General features: G+C 35.9%; 3 protein-coding genes across 3 annotated transcripts in view; 2 read left to right on the forward strand and 1 right to left on the reverse strand.

The window, feature by feature from the left end:
* Positions 1–1283: 1283 nt before the first annotated feature.
* Positions 1284–1941, reverse strand: LOC115632651. Its single transcript, XM_030529881.1, has 3 exons — positions 1879–1941; positions 1502–1819; positions 1284–1436 (listed from the first exon to the last, which is right to left on the reverse strand). The coding sequence occupies exons 1-3, from the start codon at positions 1939–1941 to the stop codon at positions 1284–1286; spliced, it is 534 nt and encodes a 177-aa protein (XP_030385741.1).
* Positions 1942–11726: 9785 nt separating this feature from the next.
* The window catches only part of LOC115632082 (lysosome membrane protein 2), a 32508-nt gene continuing 21044 nt past the window's right edge, over positions 11727–23190 (forward strand). The window contains exon 1 of the mRNA XM_030529042.1: positions 11727–12054. The gene's annotated coding sequence lies outside the window, so the exon portion shown is untranslated. The remainder of the gene's footprint in view (positions 12055–23190) is intronic.
* Positions 20259–21183, forward strand: LOC115632083 (proteasome subunit alpha type-3-like). The gene has a single exon (XM_030529044.1). It carries the CDS (start codon positions 20306–20308, stop codon positions 21056–21058), a length of 753 nt encoding a protein of 250 aa, XP_030384904.1. The 5' UTR covers positions 20259–20305; the 3' UTR covers positions 21059–21183.

Genomic DNA, 23190 nt, shown 5'->3' on the forward strand with positions numbered 1-23190 from the left:
GAGGATTCACATACAAGATTCGTAAATTTCATGAAGGCAGCACGCTGAAGGAAGTACAAAACTAATTATTGATGTATAACATATAGTTTACTCTTTTTATTCACGTTTTGATGAATTAAAACCAGCCATGCCAACAGCAATGGAACAAAAACCGAGAGAGTCTTCATGCTTCTACTTCATAAGAGCTTTTGGAACAATACGATTGAATTGGTTTCAGCTATGAAATTAACGACTGAGTTAATGACAAGTTCTGATTACTAGTCATTAGTCATTCATTTGCACATACTTGTACATATACAAATATATACAGTGGATACTAAAAAGAAAAAAACACATATCCGACTCTGACGACTAAGGGCGATATCGACCGTTCATCAGATACACTTATGTACACTACACGTCTCAACAGAGCAAGAGACAGACTGAAATAGGCACTCCAGGCGCTCCCAAGAGCTCCAATCCAAACAATTATGTCATTACGGAGTTCCAGGTCGAGTGACGAAGAAAGGGCGAACGTATTGCTAACCTCTAAATAAGAATTGTAACCAACATTCTTTAAAAATATCAATATTAATATTATCCGCATATACTCGTACAACAATTTTGGCAACGTAAAGAGTTTGGAAAGTCTCTTTTCATTATTTATTATTTCAATGTGCAAATCATTGAACAGAAGAGTCTCTGTTGATATTCGTTGCTTATTATTAAACACTTTTTTTGGGCTATCTTCGATCTGGTCGGAAACTAATCGCCCAATAAATTGTAATCATATCATATTTGTATTATATCCAATACTTTCCTCATAGCTCATTAAAATGATATTTCAATGAAACCCAAGCTGTTAAAATGAAGTAATCAAGTCAAATACTTAAATAACAAATCTATATATATATAAAACAGTTTGTCCTGACTGACTGACTGGCTGATTGGTGATCAACGCACAGCCCAAACGGTAAAGACTAGGAAGCTGAAATTTGGTCTCAAGTATCCTTTTATAGTCTAGGTGCCCACTAAGAAGGGATTTTGGAAAACTCGAGCTCCAAAGGGGGGAAAACAGGCTCCAACGTTTGTATGAAAAATCTTCTGTTACATACATTCGCAAAAAACTAATATAGCCATTCATCCTTTGGGTACAGGCTATAAAAAGGTTAAGAATATTAAACGATCCAACTTGGAACTGAACTTTTCGCCAATAGGTTATTTACTTCCTCGATAAAAGTTAGCAAAAAAGGTGAACAGAACATGTTTAGAAAAGGTATAATGTTGAAGTCAACCTTACTCCCCTAGAAGTCCTCCGTGTATGTGAAATATACATTTGTAACAAAAGTCACTTCCTGGTTCAGAGTCCAAGTCATCAAAAGTGCATATTCTCCCGTTGGGAGTGGAAGGGGCACCTTTTCTGGTGTCAGATGGAAGTCCTTGACCCTTTGCAAGCCCTTCAAAAACAAATACAGATTAATAATTTTGCAAGTATTAGTACAAGTCTTATTATTTGACTTACCACATAGGGACAGGTGTGGTTGGCCGTGGAATAGTTCCTGAAAAGGTTCCAAATTACTTTAGCAAATGGATTGTTCCTATTTCGAACAAACTTGCAAGCATCGATTGTGACGTCAAACAACCATGGCTTGTAACCATTAGCTTTCTTTTGTATTTGTAATCTTAGCGAGATGTCAGTGGCTGGTGCTAGAAAGGTGGCGTTTATATTTGCAACTGTTTTGTTGCGATTGATCGCCTTTAAGCGACAGTGATCGAATCTGACCCATGATTGATTTGAGGATTCACATACTAGATTCGTTAATTTCAAGAAGGCACCACTCTGAAGGAAGTACAAAACTTATTATGATGTATAAAATATAGTTTACTCTTTTTATTCACGTTTTGATGAATCAACACCAGCGATGCCAACACCAATGGAACAAAAACCGAGAGAGCCTTCATGCTTCCACCTTATATGTGGCTTTAGAACACATTGGGTGTAATTTTAAAATAGTCGGCTAAGTTAAAAATAATGATCACTAGTGGCCTCATCCATATATACATATACAATTACGGTGGATACTCGAAAGGGAAACCGGGATTTGTGGTACGAAATGTTTGTTGTGCTTTTATTGTTCGAAACTGAATTGTGTGTTTTATGAAACCCTTTTTACATTTTACAAATATTTCATTAAGAAACATGTGTGTTGCGACTTTGAAATACTATGTACATATGTGAGGCAGAGATTATATAAATGGCTATAACCTTTTTTAAGTTCGGCCTAGCACAATAAAAATTCACAGACACATAATAACTGGAGGTATTTGTCAAATTTAAGTCCGAAATTTCAAGAATTTCGAAAGTTTTGAAAAGTTACTCATTAAGTGGAGGGTAGGGGGAGGGGTGGAAATTTCGAAATACATATTTTCTTCGTATTTACATAAGGCATCTTGGACAACAATTTTGTGTGCTTAGGTTTTAAAGTCTCCGAGATATAGGTGATTATACGAACGGCGTTTCCATAAATCCCTCATAGGGGAGAAGTGGGGGAAAATATAAAAAAACAACCTCGAAGAGCGTACATACATAAGGCATCTTTGTGCAAAATTTGGTGTCTCTATCTCTTATAGTCTCTGAGATCCAGCTGTTCATACGGACGGACAGACAGATGGACAGGACTAATCGATTTATCTTGTCATGCTGATCAAGAATACAAATACATTGGGCCTGTTACATTTTTCACTTTCACAAACCTCATAAACCCTTGAACCTTTCAGTTATAGAGAATAAATATAATAAAACATTATAAAGAAGAGCATCTGTTGATATTGGTTGCTTAATATTAATAGCTTCTGAACCATTTAAAACCGCTTTGCTGTCTTATCTAAGATCTTGCTGGAAAGTAATCGCTCAATAAATTGTATACATGTGATATAGCAATTCAACCCACGCTGTTAAAAAAGGTAATTAAGTCATCTATAGGTACTATTTGTACTCTAGAATACTGAGTCGGTATTTGCATTACAACCAACTAAGCAGCGATGGAATTTAAAATGTGTCAATTATAACAGTCACAAGCTATTTGATAAAGTGCACTGATTTAATGGGTCTAAAGTTAACCGGAAAGAGGTATGGTTAATACTGTCATTAGCTTCACAGAACAATGGGCAACATTTTAAAGTAATTTGTTTTATTTGGATCCATTTTAACGTCTCGACGCACTGTGGGGCCCTGGGCCAACACAGCATGCAAAAATCAAAAATTTCATGAACATGAATGAAAGAAAATCTTACTCTTAAAGTAATCGGAACTATAGTTAATGAGATATATGCATTCAAAGTTGACCCTTTTTTTTAGCTCACAACGAAAAATTTAACTCTATGCAAATACTTCATCTTCTCATTATACCTGCAACAAAATTTAATTTTGAGCTTATATTGTGCAGTTTCCAAATATCACAGTACAATTTGCAATGATTTGATTTAAAGCTTATCAGTTTCTCTTTCCAACTAAGTTTGTTTGATGAAAATATCTTTATCCGTTCAAGAGATATGATTTTTGCAACGAAAAAAGTCAGAAGAAATTAAGAAATTGTAGTTCTGTTCATATGTATATCACAACATAATTTTTCCCCCAAAATTATGCTACAAATTATGCCTATTTTCGCAGATCAGCCGAGGTGAGTATGTTTGTGCTCACCACAATGGCGAACGAGGTGAAAAAGGCAACAATTGGTGATTGTACAAAATGTTTTCACCGTCAGATAAATTGTTTATGGTAAGTCGATTATTAACTTTTCTTTTACCATTTTATAATATCGGATATTTAAGTCCAATCCCAGCTATGAGAGCTCAAGTTTGCGGATCGAACGAATTTCCTTCTATTAACAAATTTATCCGCACCGTGAAAGCTACAAGAAATGGTTTAAGCGCTGTAATTTATAATAGTAATCGCTAATTGATGTAATATATGTACATACATAGTTAGAAATATACACATACAAATAACTACTTGTCTTTGTTTTAAGTAATAAGACTCCAGAAATGTGAAAAAGTTACAACCTCAAACATGTAATTTGATTTTTTGAGTGTTAAATAAAAGCTAATACTTCTAGCATCAAACAAATACAAATATTTTCAAATATTTTAAACGCAGAAAAGCAGCAATACAGAGAGCAGAGCAATAGACTTTACCTCTTCAATTAATAATTATCCCCATTCCGAAAGCTGTCCTCTTAAAGGGCAAAATAAATGTAACAATTTTGTGTCCTTTCATGATTAGTTTATTGTCAACCGTTTCTTTCTAAATATTTACAATTTTTAATCGAGTTTGGAACGGCGACGTATTTATTTGTGGATTTGCAGAACAATTACAACCAATTCCGACTCCGTGAATTCTAGCCTTTAATTGGAATTAAAAGTGATGTTTTCAACATATTTTGTTAAGTTCCCAACCAACTCAAATATACAAATAATTTACAGCTACCCACACCAATATGTAACCACAAATACTTCAAGTATTCTGTCTGTCTAAATTAAAAAAGTATTCAAATTAATATAAAAGTCTGCGGGTAATTATTTCCATTTCGTCGCTTTCATTATTCGCACCCTTAGCAAAGCTTTTGTAAGATTTATATACATATATATGTATTTATGTATGTATATATAGATTGCTTGTGCAGAACCAAGACGAGCTGAGGCCCATCAGTTCAGTGAATAAAAATATAAAAAACACTGTCCTTCATGCAGTAATTGAAAACAAAAGTTCAAATAATCGTTTCTCTGCCAACTGCCGTTGCCGTTGCTGTTGTTGTTGTTGTTGTTTTGTTGCTACTTCTAAGGCAGTCGTCTGTGAATTATGGCTCATACAAGTAAGTCGGCTGTGTTTTGTAAACCCGTTTACGTATGAGTAATTGAAATATGTAAAAATTATTGCATTTCATATAACATTTTGGCAATATACGAGTACAGTACAGGTATATGAATATTTTTCGTTTTCTACCTAAATATCTTATGCTAGGTCATATTTCATGTGTTGTTGTTGTTGTTGTTGTTGTCGGATATCGGATGTGCTTGTTGGCAATGAGAGAACGACACGACGTTTGATCTTTAAACCCAGTCTCCAGGCATACGAATCTACCGTCTAGGTGAATCAACTCTCAATGTGAAGGATTTGTGCCGATAGTTGCTGTTATTTTTGTCATGTGTTTTCGTACGTTTGTCTTTATTGCCACACCCTTCAGTCAGTCAGTCAGTCAGTCAACCAGCCATTTAAATTACAGCACAGGGTAGAATCGTAGTTATATCAACGAACTCATGGAGTCGTGTGTTTGCCAGAGAGTTTGTTTTGCTAGCGATATTCTCATAATACAAGTATGTAGTAGTTGTCTAAAGTTAAATAATTTGGAGGAGACATAAATATCTACATAATTAAGCGATGGGCATGTACGTAAGAAGGGTAGGGCATTGAATAAGTTGATTGACACTAGATTCTGTGTTTACTCTTCTCAGATTGAACGTACCTCTAATTAGGTAAGGGCTTAAAAAACAAATAAATAAACAGACTTTCTTCATTTCGTTATTACGCGCATAAATTAATGACTTCATACTTAATGAAGCAGTCTGTTAATCAAATTGAAGGATCTAAGCCCTTTCCCGTTTCAAATACATACAAGGGAACTAAAATTCCTGTATAGGACCTTTTACTTTAAGAAACTTTTCGAGGGGGGAGTGGAAGCACGGTCTCATAGTATGTTTGAAAATAAATTTGGAAATGTAATTGCCTGTTGAAAATGGGATTTTCATGTGATATCAGGATTGTGGGATAATTAAGCAACTAGAGGGTATTTAAACGCAGCATCGGTTTTTTTCACTATCAGCTACAGTATATTGAAATGGCCTGAAACTCAAATAAATGTTATATATATATATCTACCGATTATATACGTGCATACAAGTATATGATTTTTTGAACATTTTTTTTCAAGACTTTTGAATTGAATAAATGCATTAGTGTTGCAAATAAAATATCTTCAAAAATATTTAAAAAATCTACTAACCAATTGTTATTTAACGGTACTTCATTAGTGATATTTAACACGATTGAATTAACATAAATATCGATAGTACGCATTTATGTCTGTACTTATAATTCTGTTAATATATCTTTAAATTTTACATTTATAACCGTTTTGGTTTCCCGATGTATTAAATGAAATACTACATTTAGTATTTAGGCAAACAAAAATTGGAATCCAAATGGATTTAGTGATTCAAATCTGTTTGTTTGCCGACCAGTGCAAGCCAAGAACATAAACTTAACATTTTAATCAATTACCATGTTCAATCAAGAATGAGTGCGAAGTTATATTTAGTTTACTTGTATTACCCAAATGTACTTGAACTTTAATAATTTAAGGTAATATTACGAGATGACAGAATATTGTTGACTTTCTTATCGACTAACCAAGCACCTTCAGAGCTGTAGAAAGCAAGAAACGTGAATAAGTAAAAACGTTTTGATTTCAGAAAGACGTTGTCTCTCAGTGCAGAAATCGTTAACTCCATGCTGAATGAAACTTGGATAAGCTCTTCCCTCTATTCTTCTGCAAATTCAAGTGTGAAAACAATCATGAAATGGTTAATATGAATTGCCATGCAATTAACAATTTAGTTGTGTGTTTAGCAGTTAAGTTTTTGTATTGATTTTGACGCTGAATGACCGAAAACAAATTTGTTTTTGACAGCTTTTGACTTTTTAACTCCGATTTGCAATGTTTGGACAGAATTTTGTACTGTCAGCACAGATAAATACATATGCTTATCTTAGAACTACAAGTGAACAAGAGTAGTTTAAATAAGATTGTTGGGTATTGGTATTGGTTTTATTGAATTGGTTTACTAAAGAGCGCAAGTGTATGTGATAAGAGTGCGTTTCTCTTTAATTTTTATAGGTGCACTATATAATGCAGCTGCCGTAGGAAATATCGGTGCACAAATCGCTGCTAGTTATATGAGTTATTCGAACTGTTAGAATTCTTCGAGTTCTTTAACGCTTTTATTTTTAAAGCTTTCAGCTGTCATTGGACCGATTGCATAAGAGTCGTTCTCGCAGAACTCAAACTTTCAACTAACGTGTTGTTGTTTGCTTGTGTGAAAATAAATAGTAAATAGTTCTATCGTAATACTTTCAACAACATTGGATTGTGAGCATGGAAGAAGAAATAATGAAACCTGCGCTCATCTAAACACCCATTCGGGCCCGTAATGCCGCAAACTTGAACTTGTGGCACTTCGTTTGGCTCTTTACAACGATTGTTGTCGTACGCATGCGCGACCACCACGCCGAACATTAAAGGCACAGCTGTTGGGCAGTTGTACAAGTAGTCACATTTTTTAATGTGCATTGTGGCCTTTTCCGCAGGCAATTATAATTATAAACAATATAAGTTTAATTTTTATATAAATGCCCATATGTAAGTATGTTTGTGTGTCAGTTTAGCGCACATTGTTGTCAAATGTAAATAAGTGTGTGTTCAGCAGTCATTTGACAACTGCAATTAACCCGTTCTTGTCAAGCCATTGACAACCTTCGGGCTTATTAGATTAAGGTCTTTGCATTTAGTGCAATGGCATCCTTGTTTTTTTTTTTTGGGAAGCTTATGTAAGTTTATTGTAGCAGATTGTTTCTTTGAGCAGATTGCACAGCACTTGTTAAATTATTTGCCGTTCCAAACACTTGAAGTTTGGAGTGAATTTCGGCGACGACTGACACTTGACGGCTGGCTTGACGTTGGCAATGAACTTTGTCAAGTATCGCAAAAAGGTCGAATTGGAAATTATTCCCAAATATTTGTTTAAAGCTACTGCCTCTCTATGCCATGCGGCATAGTTCCTCCCAAAACACAGGCTACTTCCGCTTTATCAATTGCCTGCCATGCTATTTAATATGTTGAGTGCGAAGCTCTTAATGAATTACAAATGCAGTTACAACATCGTTAATACTCGTATTTCATTTAACAATGCGCATATTCAAATAAGCCTCCATGCAATTTTCAAGTTGCGAAGGTCGCCCACTAAATGCCTCCAATATAGTAGTCTTTAGAGCAAAGAACTAGAGAGTCCCCTCATAAGCATATGCATCTCCACATGCGTCGCATAATATGCTAAACAGGTCAGCGATTCCCAGACAAGACCATAAATTAAGATTTTATAACCTACTAGACACACAACTTGTATACTAAGTATTGTAAGTTGTCTTAGGAAAAATACTTACATTCCGCGTAAGTTAGTTGCTATTGAACAAACTTTAAATACACAGAGAAGATATGATCCGTGTTTGTTGTTTTTTAAACTTAACTCGCTTAGCTCGTGTTTTACAAAATCGTGTTAAACGGGACATGGACATACAATATATATATATGTAGTGTTACGTTCTTAGATTTCAACTAAGGCAACAACAAATTATACAATGCAGAAGGTCCACATATTTTTAAAAATAAACCATTAACAGATTAAGATTATTAAAAAGGCAAACCACAGGTGGACCACATAATAGAAGACTTTTTCTTATTTATTATTATTTATTATTAAAAGTTTCTTTGAAGCACATCTTAAAACAGATACTTTAAAGTATTTTTCCAATTGTCTCTTATAGCCAAGTTACAACCAAATGACCAACAATCAAAATCCAAAGATATTTCGGCTAAAGTTGGTTTCTATGAGTTATTTAAAATGCAAGTTTTCGATCAGACTTTGATCAGGCGATAAAACTCAAATTGTATATATATCAGTCGATGAACCCAAATGTTTGGGGTTATTGTCGTGAATATTTATAAAAACATTAATTATCGTCTGCAGATATATACTATCCAATACTTTCACAATATGTAATTATGTGATTTCCAACAGAACGCAAATCATGCAATATTTGCTTTGAAATCTCAATGCTTTTGATGTAAAATAGTTAAAGTTATAAATTACACTTTTCTTTCAATTGAAATTAAATTAGAACACGTATTGAAAATGAATAAAAATTAGCTTCTAAATTATACATTTGCTTGGGGACTCACTAATCATGCAGTGGCGAACTTCAACTGATAATGTTACATTTCGATTATATTGGCATTAACTAGTCTTTCTAATAATATTGTTCTTTGCAGTGTATTTATTATTATTGTCAATTCCTCATAACAAACGTAATTCTAGTCAGACCCGTAAACGCTTTATAATTATGCATTTCTGACGTTCTAGAATTTGCTTCGCCACAATATTTCCACAATATTTCCACTCGAATGTGGAGCGATCGGTGTTAAGTGCAATTAAAAAGGAAACTGACGTCAAGAATAATTTCAAATTGTTTTCGATTTCGGTCGTCGTTGTTGTTCTTGTTGCTGTTGTCAAGCCTGTCTCTATAAGTGATATGGAGAAGCAGTAATTAAAATGTCCAAAGCACCGACCTGCTGTAAAATAAGTAGTACTATCCATTAAGAAAACGAAGCAAAACAAAACAATACTATACTGTGCGTAATTCTCGATCTGTTCATTGATTTTTATTGAACCCTGCATGGAGGCTATGGCTGACTGGTTGGCTAACTGGCCGACTGACTATTTTGTTTGGCTAGTTAGCAACTGCTAATAGCTAATAAAAACAATTGCGTCTGTGCTGTTTGAGCTTGGAAAATTTTCCGCTTTAGCTTAAAGTAGCTGCTGTGTTATTGTTGCTGTTGCTGTTGTTGTTGTTATTGTTATTGCTAGTACTTCTTCGGTTGTCTGCATTGCGGGCAGCTTTTCGCAACAACCACAGTCTGCCCTTCGCAAGCCGAGTTTAAAAATTAAATTTAACTGAAATTGTTGCGCAAATATTTTCATTTCAATATTGTAATATTGTAATGCATGAGCATATTTAATGAGAACTCAAACTGGGTTAAGAGTGGGTTAAACAGCTGCAAAATATACTGCATTTGTAATGTTCGATTAATTCAATTGCGGGGTGAAACGAATTGGAGCGACAATTGAATCGATGCTTTCTTTTATTATTCTTTATTTATTTTTTATTTTTAATATGCTGGGAAATCGACCCACAAATTTGGCATAACACATCGTGGAATTCTTGTTTTCCACTAAGCAGATTTATTTAAACTTATCTAATTATGATAAGAATTTGTTTATTAAATTAATTATTCGTCTATTAATTTACGGACCAATTAATATAATTATATATTTGTTCAAAAACAAGTTTAAAATAACTTAAAAATCGAACAAAATGACAATAATAATTAATTGCGACTCCAATACTTGAGAAAAGCGATCTCTAATTGTATATTGAATATACATATTTATCAGGTCGAGCACCTGATATGTTAGTCGCTTAATTTGTTTTGTAAGCAAAGTCAATTTTTAGATTTTAGTATTTTCTTTGTACTCTTTGTTTTATTTAGGCTTTTCGATAAATTTAGGGTACTCAGAAGCCTAAATGTTTTTCTCTCATTAGCCGCGAGAGAAATTTTTTAAATCTAAAAATATGAGTGAAAAAACAATTAATTACGATTAAAATCCCTTGGAGAATTGGACCCTAAAAATATACTCGTATAGGAAGGAAATTTTTAATAAAAAATAAATAAATACATTTTAATTTTTGCCAATTTTAGTTCTCTGCCTTCGAATAAGCATTTTTGATAAACGGTTAAAACTTTTCCTAAAAGTCATTAAAAAAGAAAACATGGAACTTTATGGCTTCGATATTGATCTGATGGCCTTTACTGAAGTCGAAAATTGCATGCTTTTTAAAATTGAAGAGACCACATCCTAGTGAATTCCCTCAAAGCCCGTTACAGCAACCTTGGGGTAAATTTTGTGCCACCGGACTGCAGCGGAAAAGTAAGAGGCAGGAACATTCTGGATGCTGATTCATACTGATTGGTCGGTGGTAGTGGCAGTGGCAATGCTAGCCTTCCACTTGGCTGGAAATATCCTTCGAAAAAACCCCAAGTGTACTTTAGATAAGCCAATAATAATTAACAACAACGGAAGCAATGCGTCGCTGCCCGCAGTCGAGAGTTGTTTACCTAAAAGCGGCAGCGACTAAATGTAAAGCAGCAACTAGAATTGCCGGCAACAGTTAAATAAAACAACAACAATCACAATGACAAGCAAAAGCAGTGATTCAGAAAAACGAGTAAGGCACGAAGTTGAAAAAAAAAGTCCCCTATGCAAAGCAGCACTGCTTTGGAAATGAATGACAATCGTTTAAGGAAAACCCAACATAGCGCGAAACTCACCACGTCGCTGAGAATGAAGTCGACGGCGATGACAGATCAGCTGCGCAGGCGCTTTACTACAAATTGCCAAATTTATAGTGCTGCCGACGTCAGCAGCGAGGATTGCAGTAAGCGCCACTCAAACACACACACACACACATAAATAACAAGCTAATATTGGCACACACGCACACACTGTTACATGCACGCTCGGCGCCGCCGCTTAAGCTGCATGCTTAGTCGGCGGCTTGTCGGCTGCTGCTGCGGCTGCTGCGGCTGCCGTTGCTGTCGCTGTCGTTGTCGCTGCCAGCGTCGTAGTCGCCGCCGCCGACTTAAGTCTTCGATGCTTTGCTTCATACAAAAACGTCTTGCTAGTACGGCGGTCCATTCATGCGAGCTTTTCATTTCGACGCGTCAACTTCAAAAAACGACACATGCTCGGCAGCGTGCGCGCGGGTTTCTTACTTCCATTGGTGATCGCGATTGTATGCAGTTTAAAAAACACGCCAACCCAATTAATTATATGTACATTAATTAATTCGCAAATCGTTTGGTAATATGTGAGCAGTGCGTAGCAGGATATGTGCAAGAGTGCCAAGTTAACGCATTTTTTAACAAATATACATACATAGTACACAGACAAATATTAAAACTAAATATGCGGCTTAGTTGCTAGCACAAAACTAAAAACAGCAACTTAACCCACAACTTAAATCGGCAGCAACACTCCCAATTACTTCCCCTCCAAAACTGAATTTCCCCTCCTCTTCCACTGGATTCGGAATAAAGAGGCAGTGTGCCAGAATTTCCATTGCATGTGAGTAGAAATGTGTTTGATTGGCCTAAAGAAAATATTGTGAGTGAATTGCATAAGTGAAATACATTTTCACAAATGAATATACATTTTTGCTAAAATGAAATTTAAGTTGTGACTAGCAATCAGTTATAACATAAAATATTTCCTTTTTAGTAATATGCGTTTTTAAAAATATCAAGTCATTCAACCTAAAATGCTTTCTTAATTAAAATGTTATTTATTAAAATTTATTACTGCTCAATTATTTACATAAATTTTAAAAATGAACAAATGATTTTCATGAAAATGCATTTTAAATTGTAAGCCTGTGTTTGAGTTCAATTTGAATTAAATTTTAAATACCGACCCTAATAGTAAATTTGCATAATTTGGCAAATGACTTATTTATATAACAATGAACGATACAGATAATTTATAGCTCTCTAGCATTTTCTTGTTGCTTAAATAACATTTTAATTGAATGTATTTTATTTTATTAATCATGATTCCAATTGTTTAGCAGAAGTTTAAGAAAGCATTTATAAGAAGTCCGATAAAATAACGTTAGTAAACAGAAAATGATTTCAGCTCGCAGACACAACCCTAAAACAATCGAAAAGAGAACAGGAATAAGATTATAAAACATAAAAATTTAAATAAACATTTGTCTATTAGTAAGATTCTAATTGTAATACTGTTAAATATTGAAATATATTTAAAATCTAATGATTTTTTAATTTCTCTCAAAAATTTTAATTAATCACATTTGTTTACTTATAAACATAAAACAAATGGCTAAAGTAACATTTTAAAAATTGCTTAAATCGAATTTCATCTAAATCAAAATGTTAGATTAACATACGATCTTAAATGAAAGCAGTTCATGTTTTCTTTATTGCATTCAATTTTATGTCAAAGTGTATATTACATATTTTTATTGCCTAATTACAAGCAGAAAAGATTTTAAATAAGGAAAAACATGAAAAAAAAATTAATGAAAAAATGATCGAACTGTGATAAATCTAGATCAATCCCTTTTAACATTAATCCAATGGGTTTGAGTACTTTTTCATATAAAAGCATAGTTTTCAATTTAAAATTTTTTAAAATACTAAGTATATAGATATATATATCGTGATATATAATAGATATATAAGATTATGATATAGATAGATGATAGTGAGAGTATAGATATATATATATATATGAATAATCATAGTTATATATATATCTATATATTATATTATATATATATAATCTATATATATATATAGTATATATAATATATATATATATATAGTATATATATATATATATAATATAATGTAATTCAGATCAAAAGAGGAAAATAAGAGAAAATTATAGGATTCAAAACAGGCACATACTTCATTTTCATGATAATCTCAATAAATCCTAATATTTTTGATTGATTGATTGAAATGGAAAAATATGAAAGAGCTGTATTTACAACAAGCACAATTTAAAGTATATTTATCAAACAATAATGAAGCAATTTGCAAATAATAATAAGTATTATTCAACATATTGCAATGTTTATCTGTTAAATATTCTGCTTTGATTTCCAAGTGGCAAAACTCAGACACATATTTGCGTTTTATTTCAATGAGAAACTGATTAAAATTAATCAAAGCTCGGACTATTTATAATCGAAACGTGCTATCAGATGGGCTTAGCCGCAAAAGGGTTGCTTTACTTTTCTATATAATATTCTTCTTATAAATTGTTTGCTTTTACAAATGTGAGTTTGATTGATCGCAGCTGAGACTCTATTTAAAGCGTGTTAGAGCGCGTTATGTATTAGTTTGTTAACTATTTATAAAGCCGAGGCTCGCGTGCTGGCCAAAACATAAACATAAATACGAATACATGCATATTTTTGAGTTTGAAATCTCTTTGGACGCTCAAACTGCAATTAAATGTAAACATTTAGCGACTGCCACAAAATGTTATGCAAATGCTTGGCCACTAAGACGGACTAACATCGTTATGTGTGGTCATTTCTTAAACACATATGCACATATGTATACTATATACATACATACATACATATCGACATACTATACTATATCTCTCTTTTGAATATTTTGTATATAGTTTTTGCTTTTTTCATGTTTGTTTTCGATTTTGCGTTGTTGTGCAAATATGCAAGCGTCAGACACGTAGCGATTTCCCCCTTGATTGAAACTGACCTACATTCAGATCGAATGCGTTTACCCAAAGGTCGGGTCAATGCTAAGGTGAAAGATGGGTGCCATACTTACTATCTGTACTATGCGAGTATGTGCAAATACATTGCCTCATCCAGAGCTTTATAGTAGAGTACTCATGTCTAGAACAGCGGCCGTTTAAATGAAATTAGCAGCTTCATAAAAAACACTCAACAACTAGCCACCTCGCCCAAAAGGGGTAGAAAGGGGGAAAGGGGCGAATGCCAAAAGGTCTCATTAAATATGAATACAAAGGTTTCTTCCTTCTGTTTGCAAAGCTATTAGAAATGGCAGTGAGAAATTAAAGTGGGAAGTCCAAACATTTTCAATGTCAATTTAATATCATTTACTTTTTTTTTATTAACTCTTCAACTCTTGTTCGTTACAAAGCAAAAAAAAAACATGTAGAAAGCTCGAGTAATACGACCAGTATGTAAGTCAATGTCAGGACGGAAATAAAACTGCGTGTAAATGTTAAAAAAAAAGTGTGAAATTAAAAACCCAACAGCCCCAAATGGCAAGAAGTATTTCAGTTTTTTTATTTTTTGGGAGTGTGTGTTGAAAGCGCAAGTGAGTTGAAGGTTTAGAGCCAAATGTCGAATTCAATTGCGGGCTTTGTTGTGGTTCAACGCACGAATCACAGCTTTCCGGGCCAAAGAATTTCGCCCCAGCCGCCAAAACAAACAGAGGTGTGTACGTGTGTAACTGTGTGTGTGTGTGTATGGCACATACATTGAATGATTATGTTTTGAACACAAATAATGAAGAATAGTAAACACGTTGTAAGAATTCGCGAGCGTGAGATTTGAAATTAAACACTGCTGTGTCACATTGAAGGCGGTTTCTTTTTGAATTATTTAAAATGTGCTCATAACTGGAATGTGATCTACTAAAGCAAATATTGTTTTTGCTTTGTACAAAGACGCCAGTTTCTATGTACATGCAGAGAGTTTTCTGCATTTTTGTAAAATATCTTATCTCATATGTTTAATTTTTTAATTAAAACATTTAAAACTTTTTTAGGCTTAATTGAACATAAGAAAGCCAGAGTTAAGATTACAGGAGGTTAACAAATTTTTTTAATTTAGTTGTTGAACTTTTTTAAATCTCTTAATTAAACAATTGAACAGAATCGAGAGATTGAAAATGGGAAAAGAAATCATATACTATATGCATATACTTTTGTATATTTGTTCAGATTCAGACAGACAAATCCGCGTTTTATTGTTTGTTTGAGAACATTTGTGGGAATTAAACAAAAATTCTGTTGAAGCCCATTCTTTCGCAAATGCTAAACCAATAAAATATTTGCATGTTAAGTAGCCAGCTTGACGTAACAAAATCTTCTGCTCCCCTCCTTCATCATCTTCTTCAAATTCCAATGTGTGGCTAATTTCACTTTCATCTGCCGACGTCGTAAACAATTTTCAGGTTGTCCGGCCCCCAGCCACTTACACTTTACACAAATCCCTTACACACCCCCCTGCCCAGCAAAATTAACTCAATTGGCCGCGCAGGCACAGAAGTCGTCTTAATTAACCGCAAGCTGCAAAGTGTTTAAGTGCAATAGATGTCGAGAAACCGCTACAGACAACAACAACAACAACAATAACGTAACAATATATTCGTTTTTGTTTTATCTTAAGTGTTGGTCTTTGTTTTTTGTATTTTCATTTTGGTTTTTTTTTCCTAACTGTTAAATTAATATATTGACATAAGCTTGTGATTTGCCACATGCTGCTTTTGTTGTTGTTATTGTTGTTGTAGCCCAGGGCTCATTTGCTAATAACATGAACATACTATATGTGTGTATATGGCCGATTTGGCCAATAGATCAGCGTCTTTTACATAATATGCCATGCTTTTTAATAACAAATTGATTTGCTCATTGATAAGCGCGAACTACGAGTATGTTTTGTGTGCGATTATTCGTTTGACTGGATAGGTACAGCAAAACCTCGGTAGCTTGAACAGTGAGTGTTAGAAATAAATTACAAATAAATGCATCATTCCGATGAAAAAGTTCTCATTCAGAAGTTTCTTTTAATAACAAAAGAAAATGGCTTTTAACTCTCCCAATAGTAGCTACTTGTAAGCAAACACTCGATTTGAATGCAGCTTCAGGTATATTAGATAGATCGGTTCGATGGTAACTTATGGACGGACAGGCGGACATGTCTATATTAAAGCGTTGAAAACTGCCACTGCCACATATGTCAAGTATACGAGGTATATCATCGATATGCCACTTATCTTCGAAAGGCAACATTTTTGATTTCGAAAGCCTAATGGTTCCGTCAATAGGTCTTCAACTGAGCTCAATTATTATTTTTGAAGAATTATATTATGCGACTTATCTAGTGTCCGATCTATCGAGCTAGCACTGTGTATAGGTGGATATGTAAAAGACTATCAATCGGCCGGTGTGACAGCCTTTCATTAGAAAACAAATTGGTTTTTATGTGCGGCACTCGTCGACATCGAGTTGATTGTCGTGACTTAGGTCAGGACTTAATGCTTCATTGAAGCCTCAGTTCAGTTTCAGTTTCAGTTTCAACTCAGTTTCAACTTTAGCTTTAGCTGAACGACCTTGTCGCGTCAGCTGTCAGTTGGAAACTGCCTAAAGTTATTATATAAATAAACTCAAATCGCAAAAAGGATTTATGTCGCAAATTTTGTGGCCAGTTCGAAACGCATAAATTTTTATTGAAAGCGTTAAAGCGACCGCACCATAACCTCAGGCCATTTGACCAAAAAACCCAAAGAGCCGCAGAAAAACAGAGCCGAGCTGAGCCGAGCTGAGCTGAGCATTCTGCAGCGTAATTAGAGCATTTAACAAAATGTGTTACAAAGCCCCAGTGGCAGCCTCGTCTGCGGCTCGTCGTGTAAAATGGCTCGTAAAGTAAGCCGAATGGCAAAAACGTCTAATATAAGTATAAATTACAAAACTGACTACACTCGAAGAGCTGCTGCTGTTTCCACTGCCACCACTATTGGAAAATGTTTGCCAATAATTCAACAACTCGGCGACTTCGGCTTCGGCTTCAGCTTCAGCTTCGAGGCAACAGCCACGCTTCAACGATTGGCCACGGCAGAGACGCCGCCGAAGAAGATACGCGCATGTGGCACAGACACAAATGCTGGGCTTGAGGGGTAGGCGGTCAGTCCAAAAAGCGTGGCAAATCGCCAAACCAGCTACCGTTGCTACTTGGCTATACTTACCAGTAAATTACTGAGAATTGTGGAACCACTTCATGCTGCAGCATGACTTGCCCAAAACTTAGACGCATTTAGTTTTGGACAATTAGCGGTTATTGTGTGTGGGTCAGAGTGGCGTGAAACATGTGGCCAAGTGACACCAATGGGAAAATTGCATATAACTTGGTACTAGGTATGGTTGATTGCAAACAAATTCTTATAATAAGTAATAACAATAAACGTTATATAATATAAATGCAATTTAAATAAAAGCAATTAGTGATCATCATTTTTATAGCCTGTACCCAAAGGGTGAAAGGCTATGCAACTTTTAAGCGAACGTACTTGTATGTAACACACAGAAGGAGGCATGGCAGACCCCACAAATTATATATATTATTGATCAGGACAACAAGACGAGTCGATATATATAATTGCATTTAATTGCATCTGTCTTTTAATTGCGCACATTTCCGCACTTGTGTTTTTTTAATTCGTTGAAAACAATCTTAATTCAATTACTGGCCCGTTTTATCCATTCAGCAGACACTCTGAATTGCTTACAATATTGATCTTAAGGTTCTATAAACGAATTCCTAGTCGTCAAGTTCGTTGCCCAAGTCTTTTGATTTGCATTGCATACGAGTAAGTGCAGCATTGGCGATTGCGCAACTTTCGATTTCGATGCCAACAGCTGTTTCAAGTTGAATGTTGAATTACTTAATGCCATTTAAATTGTTTAACATTAAACGTTGTTGCCTTTGCTTTTGATTTTGCTTTCGTTTGCGTTTGCGTTGCTGGCGCGCTATTTTTAGAATCATTTGTTGCGCTTCGGCTGAGACGCGCTACGCGTTGCCATAATTGAGTTGAACAAAACGCTTTACATAGCTCAGATGATACGAAAGTGGTGGCGGGGCTTGCGTGCTGGCCAATGAGCGTTAAAACAAAAAAACAAAAAAAGAAATTGCCCCAAGTGGCTCTTTAACTGTAACGCTTATGCTTTAAAGGCTCGACTCTTGAGGGCAGGTGGTGGAGTAGGAGACCTGCAATTAGACTTGAATGTGCCGCAAAGTTCAATGCACAGGCACTGCCACTTCCGCAGAAGGGCGTGTCAATGCCAGCAATGTCCCTTCTGGGAGATGAGAGATGAACGAACTTTTTATTGGACTCTTCCGATACTGCCATTGCAATCAATTGCAATAATTGCATACAATTTTCGAATCAACGCGTACCAAGTCTCAATTACGAAATGCTCCATCTTCGGCATTGAAAATCGAGCTGGACTTATGAAGCCATTTAACGGCAGCCTGTAATCAGCAAAGGAGCAAAAAATTGAAATTTTATCTGCATAAAATAATAAGTTAAAAGCGCCAAAATATGCGAAACTACAGAAACTGTTGCGAGCAATTTAAAGCGAAATTTATAATCGGAAAGGCACATACTACATACCTGCCCATAAAGCTCAAAACTTGCCACGCCGAAACTGGATATTGGAGGGAACAGCTGGCGGTCTGATGAAAAAAAAGTGAACTGAGAAAAAAGAGAAAAGTGGCGCGTGACCTTCGCACTACTGTAAGGCGGTGTGTGAAATTATTTATAAAGAGGAGAGCGCAGAGACAACAACAACAAAGCAACAAGCCTGTAAAATGCACAAAACATAAAAAAACCAAAACAAACAAATGTGGAGGCTGGCAAACAAAAAAAGTAACAACAATCTGAACATAAAGTGCTCGCTACTGTGCGGCAAAACAACAACAAATAAAAGCAGCACTAATATTTGACTCATGCGATGCTTTGAAATGCACACAGACTGCAATTGTTGTTGTTGTGGTTGCTGTGGTGTTGCTGTTGCAGCTTTACAAAACAGATGCAACAATGGGGATTTCTTTTGGCAAATGCCAACGAGCCTCAAAAGCAAAGCAAAAGTGATCGTGCACCAACCTACCAACCTGCTTCTGATTCCACCGACTCGATTGCCTGATTCAGCTACTCAGCCACTGCCTGACTGGCCCACTGCCCCGCTGTTCCGCTGTCCCGCTGTCCCACTGTTCCGCTGCCCCATTATCCACTTGCTCGATTGCGCGTGGCTGCTGCAATCGAATGTGTTACCAATCCAATGTGGCTGGCCAGTCCCAGTTGTGGCACATCAGCTGTGCCTGCGACTCTTTTTCGTTTTTGCCTTTTTTCGAGTTGCAGTGAAAGAAATCCAGACAGGCTGCGCTCACATTGCACAGTGGAACAGAAATGCAATCGCATGACCGAAACAAAACCCTACCATTGGCCACCTTATTTATTTCATCGACAAGCAATGCAGTCATTTATTTATTCATTTATTTATTTATGTGAACAATGTCCATTAAAAAAAATCAATACAATAGAGAACTTAAACTAAGTTAAACTAAGGAAATGAAAAATCATATAAATATGAATGGGGGAATTTTATTTGCCAAACGGCCAGCTATGCCCCGATTCACAGCAGAGAGTAGTCAGATACGCCATTAGACCTATCAAAAAAGAAGTGGAGATAAAAAAAATATGGCAATAAAATATAGAAGAAAACAAGCTAAAATTAAAATACCTAAATAGTTAGTCTTCATTTAGAACCAGCCCCGATTTTAAAAATGAAAGCTTGACAGAAAAACTTCATAAAAACCGGAGGAGGATCTGTTTATAGGTGGACAAATAGGATTCGCTCTTTCCACTTCTCCACTTCAGTATACGGCTCCAAGCGAACTGTTCTCATCTATGAAGCTCCTCAAAAGTTGTCAGCTAATCATTTAGCTTTGCACTCGACAGAAATTCGTTTACAGTTATATTTTTTTCAAAGTCCAAGGGCACACAAAACCATGAGCAACGGCTACGATTTATCGGCATCGCAATTCTCGCCAGAGGGGCGTGTCTTTCAAGTCGAATATGCCGCCAAAGCTGTGGAGAGAAGTGGCACCTCAATTGGTTTACGGGGAGGGGATGGCGTTGTGCTCGCTGTGGAGAAACTCGTAAATAGTCCGTTGTTTGAGAACGACTCCGGCAGACGTATCTTCACCGTCGACACGAACATTGGCATGGCAGTTGCCGGCTTAACGGCCGATGGCTATGCTCTGGCCGACATAGCCCGCCAGGAGGCTGCTAACCATCGCCAGCAGTTTGGCAGCCCCATCACTGTGAATCACATGTGTGAGCGGATATCGGCCTATATGCACGCCTATACTCTATTCGGATCAGCACGACCGTTCGGGGTGTCGATTACATTGGGCGGCTGGGATGAAATCTTTGGGGCGCAGCTCTTCAAAATTGAGCCGTCGGGCAAGTCCTTCGGCTACTTTGCCTGTGCCAGCGGCAAAGGCGAGCAACAGGCCAAGACCGAGATGGAAAAGTACAAGTTTGTGGATATGCCGTTGGAGAATTTGGTACAGAGTGCTGGCCGAATCATCCAACTGGCGCATAACGAGGCTAAAGACAAGGGTTTCTGCTTTGAGATGGGACTGGTGGGCAAGGATACTGCAGGCTTGCATTGCATCAATCCGGAACCGTGGCTCAGCCTGGCTGTGCAGGCTGGCTTGGAGGCATTACATGAGGAGGACGAGGATAGCGATGATTAGATACGAGTCCCGTACTATATGTTTAGACACTTTCGGCTTTAACTTAGTCAGCGACAAATTAAATGTGTATCTGTACGTGTGACGGGCTTAAAATAAAATCATTGCAGAATTTAATGAGATTTTAAGAAATTCTGCTTTATTTATTATGTCTTTGCATAGTTTTAGCATTATCCCTTTTTACAAGTATTGCCTTTAACCAAATATAGGTGTGTGTTACTTTGGAACTCAACATTTTAGCAGTTTACATAAATGAATTTTGTGCTAGCTATTTTATTTTGGAGATAGCTAATTGCTTGGTGAGTTAGGTCGATTTGGAGAACGTTTTAGTTATAACTATAAGCACCTTTGCTTTGGTGTGAAGGCAAAGACTTTAGATTAGAAAAGTACCTCAGTATCTCAGAAGAACTCGTAAGAAAGCTTTGAAAAAGAGTACTGCAAATGATCGTTGTAGTTCAAAACGACGATATGATTTTAGGTATACTTGAAGAAACACTGAATTCATCATATACTTGTGAAATTCGAAAACTGTTGCGTGCAAAATAATTGGCAGGGCGACCATAGTTTTAGTAAAGAGGTGTTGCAAGCTTAAAACTCATTCGAAATCAAATAATTCAATTGAATTTTGATCACAGCCTTTCCCTGTTCAGCCACAGTGCGTCCAGTTGCTCGTTGCAACATGCGGCGACTCTGCTGCTGCTGCTAAAGTCTGGTGCCACAGACTTATATAGTATGTGTGTAAGGGGGGACTGGTTATAGAGCTCCGATCGTATTTAGGTCAATAGATTTTGTATTTGGCAATTTGAAATAATTCATTTCTTTCTTTACGCAAATGCTTGCGCTATTTTTTAATGATTTGAGACTCGGACCAGCACCTCGCATAACTTTCAGTTAAGAAAAAAATAATTATAAAAAAGCGAGTGTCGAGTGTCCAAACGACCAAGACGACGACGACGACGACGACGACGACGTTGCAGCGGCCAGAAAACTTTTGGAGTGTCTCTCAAGAAAAATTGCAAGCGCGCCAACCGCTGCTTTATTACATAATATGCCAAAGAAGCAAACGAATCGAATGGGCTGAGAGCGGCGGAGAAGCGAAGAAACAAAGTGAAAAAGGCCGCAACCAACGTGTAAATAAGCAGAAAATTGTAAAAACGTGTTTTATTTTCAAACAAATTCGCATACTTAGCTGCTGTCTATGAAATGTTAGCGCTTCTAAATAGCACGCGGATTGCTAATGCCTTGGGGCTGAATGGATAGATATTGGTCGAATAGGCATCGTTAGAGAGCTATGTAATGTATCAAGAACTGTGTTGTCAAAAGGTCACTTCGGTCTTGGCTGAAAATATATGTATGTTATTGGGAAATTTAGTAAAACACTCTAAACGTTTAAAAAGACGAAAACAATACGAACTTCGGCTTCAATGTTCTAAGAGCCTTAACACTATGGAAGGAAAAATTGTAGCTTGCACTGAAGGGCTTGGGAAAGTCGAATAAAATGTCTTCGAATTCAATTGAGTGTTTAGAGTAGCGCAATGGACATGTGTTGGCAGAGAATATTATCGGAATGAGTTAGTCTACCATGGCTAATTTTTCGATTATTCTGTTTTATTTCGACAAGTCAAATGAGTTTTTTCTAGTTCGTATATTTTGAAAAGCATATGCATTATGAATAGAAATGTCTTTAAAATAATATTACTTTTGAGAAGTTAAGAAAGTTGAAGGAATACTCCTCATACAAAGTGTTCGAAATAGGTGTGGAATTAGGAGAGGAATGTTGATTACAAATCAGATTCATTTCATAGAATCTGCACACTTTCTTTCAGATATTTTTGAAAGATTACTCTTTTCTTGTTGCTATTTGGATCAGATTGCAGATCGCGCCTAAACTACCAACTTATCTCATATAAGGAAGATGCCGACATTAAATATAAGCATCTGGAAACTTTTTTTACCTGACCTCAAAGCATTAGTCATAATTTTTACTAGGATTAAACGACTGTACATAACTTTGAATGAATTTAATGAAGCTTTCAATTTGTAATTAAAACGTATTACTGACTACTTAGAACTAGGCTCCTTTATGCATATTTGTTGATGTCTTCATTTGCATTTGTCTCATTACGCCCGTCTAT

Source organism: Scaptodrosophila lebanonensis, unplaced genomic scaffold, assembly GCF_003285725.1.
Source record: "Scaptodrosophila lebanonensis strain 11010-0011.00,11010-0021.00 unplaced genomic scaffold, SlebRS2 tig00001415-arrow-pilon, whole genome shotgun sequence".
Classification (NCBI taxonomy): Eukaryota; Metazoa; Arthropoda; class Insecta; order Diptera; family Drosophilidae; genus Scaptodrosophila; species Scaptodrosophila lebanonensis.